The following is a 6,000-nucleotide window of genomic DNA, read 5'->3' on the forward strand; positions in this document are numbered from 1 at the left end:
TGTCTAACATTTATATGCAGGGGCCTGGAAGATGAACCATTTAATGGACAAAGGCAGCCTGGAAATGGTTCATCTCCCAGGCCCCTGCTTGTAAATGGTTTACCTCCCAATCCCTTGCTTACACTTATCAGGGGTACCAGAACTTGTCAGAGATTTGGGATGCATGGCTAGGCTTAAAAAGGCCATAGTGGTTGCTAGCCGAGTACACACCTATGAACCTATAAAAAAGACACTAAATACTATTTTTATAGGGAGGCAAGCCTCCTGCACCCCCATTACTTATATATATATATATATATATATATATATATATATATATATATATATATATCAACTCTGATATTGCACTACAACATTGTACAATAATCTTTCACACAAAAAGACCAGCAATTTGTGATATTTAAACATGCAATCACTTTAACACAAAATTGTATTGAGTAGTCCATATTAAAAGAAAGCAAATGTAAAATAACTAGGAGGCTCTCAGAAAAAGCAATGTGAGAAAAGAGCAGCAGAAATTAGAGATTAGAACCAACAGGCTACAAACAACACACCATAAAGGCTAGAAAAAGGGTTTGATCCCCAGTGTCTTCACTTATGTTTATCATGAGCAGAAATTATTTATTTACTTGGTGGATACATGAGTAAGTGGACTATCTAATGGAATCCATTGCAGCCAAGTCCCAGGCTAAGGATAATGACAAATTAGTGAGAGAATACAGAATTAATGAGTGTAGCACGCAATGAACAAATGAGTGAAATAACATTCATTTAGCCTTTCTTTTCTTTATATGTCACCGCTGAAGAAGCACTGCTATCTGTTCACGGAACAATTTATAATACAAAAGCTAATCTAGAAAACTGTTCAAAAGAAAAAACGCAGCTCTAGAGTAAATCGTCACAATGAACGTATACGTCTTATTTTGTGAACCATGTCACACTGTAAAATACATTTTTGCATTCATTTAAATCACTTAGTAGTCCGGAAAAGTATTAACTGGTTGATTTCATATGGTGTTAGAGATGAGTGACAACAGCCAAGACGATGTCATGATTTTATGACATACAAGCAAATTAACAAGGACATTGCATGTGTGACTGAAGTACTACTGCTGTGTAGTACAAGATAGCTTACACTGTTGTGACATGCATATATACATATACAAGGAGCTGTACTTTCTGCATGTCATAGAAACCATAACATCTGGAAATGACATCTGGACTACAGCTTCCATTTTGAAAGAACACAATGCAAATATCAATGACCCTTATTTTAAATTTACAAAAAAAGAATGAACGGCTATGCAAACTGATAAGCAAAGGGACCCTACCTGGAAACTCTGATGATGAGGAAATCAAGGCAATGGAAATGAGAAGGCAAAAAACATGCATGTCCTCTGTTCTGACAATTCTTTTAGTGTTTGTAAGTACCAGTTACCTGCCATGAATAGTCCAGCTGTAAATTAGAAGGCATGGACTTTGGTCTAATATGATCAATTTCAATCACTGGTGGGCCCTACCTTAATTAATGATTCACTAATGCCACTTTGACTTCATGTCTGCATATCACTAGTAGGCAAACAAAATGCCTGACCAAATAAAAAAATCATTGATACCCAGACAAGCAAAGCAGTGTATGGTAAATGCAGAATGTTGGCCAGAAATGATATATTCTGCAATATAAACATAGGGCATATTAGTCACCATGCCTTTTTCTTAATTTAATAATCACTATTTCTGAAAACCTCTGAAGAAAAATGTGATCAAAAGCAAAAAGAGGAAGTGCAGCAAAACAGTTAACATAAAGACTGGTAGCCTTGTTGACTTATGTCATCTTCTTACTTTCTTCCTGCATAAACTAATGTGAATGAGGTCTTTATGAGCCATGCATTCTAGATTAAGCAAGCTCATTCAGTGTACGCCCCAAAACTGTCACTCTGCCATCTCTGCACTTTGTATGGTAAGCGCACAGGGATCTGTTAAGACAATTTGCAAGAAGTTAACAATTTCCTTCTATTATTTGTGTCACTTTAACAATGATAAATGTGAAATGTTTCGCTCAAAGGGCAACATTGAACATGCATTTGTTTTTTTTCACTTTAAAAAGACCTGAACTATAGCACATGTAGCACATTTTGCACTATATGCGATTCAGAATGCTGTGTTAGTTTATCTTGCTTTTTTCATTTGAGAAGCAAGCTATCTTTTATTTACATTGGAAACATTTTCTTTCTCCCACTACTGAAGAAAAAATAATAATGTAATAACCAGTTTTTCATCAAAATGGCCATCCTTCTGGAACTGTATGTTAGATGATCATGTCTACTCTCAGCATGATTCTGCAGTGTAAACCTTTAAAAGGTGTTCACAAAAGTATAATAGGACCTTAGAAATGACAACATGAGGAGTCATCTACATTGTGTAGATTATAACACAGCGACAACCAGAAATGAACGCTATCATCATCAACCTCCTTTTTGTCCATTTTCTACATGGGGTCTGGGTGTTGTGTTAACTGTCGCAATCTCTCTTGAGTCAATGCCACTCATCTACCTTCTTCAACAGTCATGCCTGACTGTCGCAGGTCTTTTCTCACACAATTTATCCATCTGTTTGCTAGATGCCCTTATTTCCTCTTGCCTTCTTCCTATTTGTCCCAAGTCTTCTTTCACCAGATTGCCTTCTGCTTTTCTGCACATGTGCCTAAACCACTGGAATTTGTTCTCTTTGACCTTCTCTATAATTAGAGCTACTTAGGATTCTGCTCTGATGTCATCATTTATTTGTCTGTCCTACAGTGTGCATCCTACCACCCATCTCAGGCACTTCATCGCCATCATCTCTAGCTACCTCAGCTGCTCTGCCTTTACTGTGCAGTTTTCCTTACCATACGGTCACACCACTGGTCACACTGGTCACACCACTGTAATGTACATCTTATTTTTCAGCTTCTTTGGCATTCTATGTAATACACTCCCCCTGACACACACTTTGCTAGTTGGGTGCAGCCCCTCTGATTCTGTCTTTGACCTCCTCATTCAGACTTCCCTTCTCCTCAATCAGCTCTCCAAGATACTTGAAACTATTAACCTGCTCCACTATTTTCCCTTCTCTCAGTTCTCAGCTCCTTCTTCTGCTTTCCCTCACTTGCTGCCATTACAACCATCTTATCTGAACTCAGTTTCATTCCATGTGCCTTTAGTTTTGCATTCTATTCCCCTATCCTTTGTTGAAGCTCTTGCTCAGAGTTTGTCTGTAATGCCACATCATCTGCATGCAGTAACTTTATCTCCTCCAACCTGTTTGCTAATTTAGTATTTCAGATGTATGAACAGCAGTGGGCTCAGTGTTGAACCCTGATGCATACCCTCTGCCACTTGGAACCTCTGTGTGAGTCCACATACTGTTTGTTCATAGGTAGTTCATAGTTCATAGGTAGTTCATAGGTAGTTCATAGGTTAGTACTAGGCTCCAATTATCCCTTGTGAGATTCAAACCCTGCACCTTGTGTTTGTAAGGCAAACACCTTAACCATTAGGCCACCCTCCCAACCCTGGAGTCATTGGGCCCTTGCACTTAACCTGGACTAATTCTGCCAATGTGTCTTGGACTTCAAACTCTGCTGGACTGCCCAAATCAGCTTTCTTGGGACCTTGTCATATGTTTTCCCCAAGTCTAGGAATGCCCAGTCTTCACCTCTAGTTTCTCTTAACTAGCTGTCTCGCTGCAAACATTGGGTCAGTTGTGCTGCATCCTGATCTGAAGCCAAACTGCTCATCTCCTGTCTTACTTTTTGCTACTCAGTATATTTGTTTATCAATCAATCACCCTGTCTAGAATTTTCATATTTTCATTCAGTGTGACAAGAGTTTGATGCCTCTGTTCTGCCCACATTTGTTGATGAATGCTACTGAACTACAAATTGCCTCAACACCTCAGGCACAATTTTAGCCTCTTAACATATGATCTGCAATATATATTTAAGTAGAGAACCCCCAAAACAGTGGAATCCCATTCACCCAGAAATCTGTATAAAGGGTAGCACTGCATATTCACTTAGATGTTACAGCCAAGTTGGCAGCATCTCCAATTTACTCAGCTACATAGCTGTCATCTGCATCTCATCCAGCTGTCAACTGCATCTCATCCAGCTGTCATCTGCATCTCATCCAGCTGTCAACTGCATCTCATCCAGCTGTCAACTGCATCTCATCCAGTTGTCAACTGCATCTCATCTAGCTGTCAGCTGCATCCCATCCAGCTGTCAACTGCATCTCATCCAGCTGTCAACTGCATATCATCCTCAACTGCATCTCATCCTCCTGACAACTTAACTGATATCTTGTGTATATTAGAGCTTGACCATTTTATCAAAGGAAAGGACAGCAACAAGCAATACAAACAAAAATTGTTTTCAATAGCATAAAACATTTTTCGTGAAGGTGACAAAAACAGATGACAGCTTTCACATGGCATTATCCAACAGGTTAGTGTGAGGTGATCTATGCCTGGCATACATGGCATCCTATGATCCAGCCCTGATGGAACATTTGCACATCTGCAAAAGGAACACTAGATCCAAGGATTTCAACTTTGCTTGCAACATAAATAGAACATGCTGGCAAGACAGATGTGTGTCTCAGAGGATTCCCACACTCTGGAATAGGCTCCCCATCCACATGAAGCAGAGTCCATCTTAACTCTATTCAAATGTAACCTAGACTATTGGATGGGAAATTGAAAATTTACCCCCTGATCTGGCCCTCATATCTCTGACAGGCCATCAGTAAATATTCCCTAACTAACATGCCCTCCATTAAATCTTTAGCAACCGCCTAACATACCCCTCCAAATAGACACACTTGTCTACCCTTCTTATCATACCCTCCCTATTGGCATCCTGTTTTTATACTTGGTGGCTTTGCAGTTGCCGGCCCCTACTGTAAATTTGATTTGGGATACTCCTCCCAGTCTAGTGTCATTACCTCATTCTACCTAACCCAGGGAGAACATTTGAGAAGGCCAACCCAGTCAGTTTCTGCTCCTCCTTTCCCCTTTCCACTTTACAAAAAAAAAAAAAAAATTTCTAAGCTTATTTTCTGCCTTTCCTGTAAGTTGTCTAGTCCAGATACAGATTTGCTGTATCAAGGACTGTTTGCAAGCTTCTGAGCCCCCAAGCCTTTCTGTGTTGGAGGGAAGCCTTCTACTTAATTTTGTTTTTTAGAACTAGCCAGTTTTTTAGTTTTAACACTCATATCTGTTTCTTTGAGCTCAGCACTTGTTCAGAACTCATTGCAAGCACTAAATAAGCTACAAATTACTACAGCACTCAACTTTTCTCACTTGCCTAGAGGAAAACAGTTTTTAGTACTTAATAAATAAGCACCTATCCAGGCATGTGCAGCAATTGCCTCATGTACACAGATAACCCTCTCCTCCTACCACCCAACACTACAACCTGTGAGAGATGCACTTATATAGCCAAACTGGAAGCAAAGCTCTCTTCACCCAAGACTGGACTAGACAGTCAAGAGGAGAAGGTAAACAGATGTACCACACCACACTCATCACATAGTCCCTCAAAACCTACACCACCAAAACACACACACATAGAAACAGAAAACACACACCTACATTCATGGAGGCTCTCAAAAAGAAATCTACCCAAGCAACAGAGTCCTCCAAAGCAGAAACGCAAGCAACCTCCCACCCACCAACATAACACAAATAACACATAACCCACAAACTCAGTGTGCCACTCAACCACAGCCCATAAGGCATAGCAATGTACCCAACACTCTAGTTATAGGTGACCCTATAGTCAGGCACACTGATGTTCCACTCACCAGGCTAAACAAGGAGAAAGTTACTGTCAGCTGCTTGTAAGGTACCAGGATCCACCACATAACGCATGCACTCAGGTCACTCCACAACAAGTACAAATATGACCCTGTCATTGTCCATGTTGGTGTGAATGACCCGAGACATACCTCCCTGGAC

General features: G+C 40.1%; 1 protein-coding gene across 1 annotated transcript in view; it reads right to left on the reverse strand.

The window, feature by feature from the left end:
* LOC122806924 (inter-alpha-trypsin inhibitor-like) overlaps positions 1-1,450 on the reverse strand; it is a 209,620-nt gene extending 208,170 nt beyond the window's left edge. Inside the window, exon 1 of the mRNA XM_044077749.1 lies at positions 1,332-1,450. Coding sequence (XP_043933684.1) covers positions 1,332-1,392 — 61 coding nt within the window. The 5' untranslated portion in view covers positions 1,393-1,450. The remainder of the gene's footprint in view (positions 1-1,331) is intronic.
* Positions 1,451-6,000: the final 4,550 nt, after the last annotated feature.

The sequence above is a fragment of the Protopterus annectens genome, chromosome 7.part0 (assembly GCF_019279795.1).
Source record: "Protopterus annectens isolate FY-2018-M chromosome 7.part0, PAN1.0, whole genome shotgun sequence".
NCBI classification, from domain to species: Eukaryota; Metazoa; Chordata; order Ceratodontiformes; family Protopteridae; genus Protopterus; species Protopterus annectens.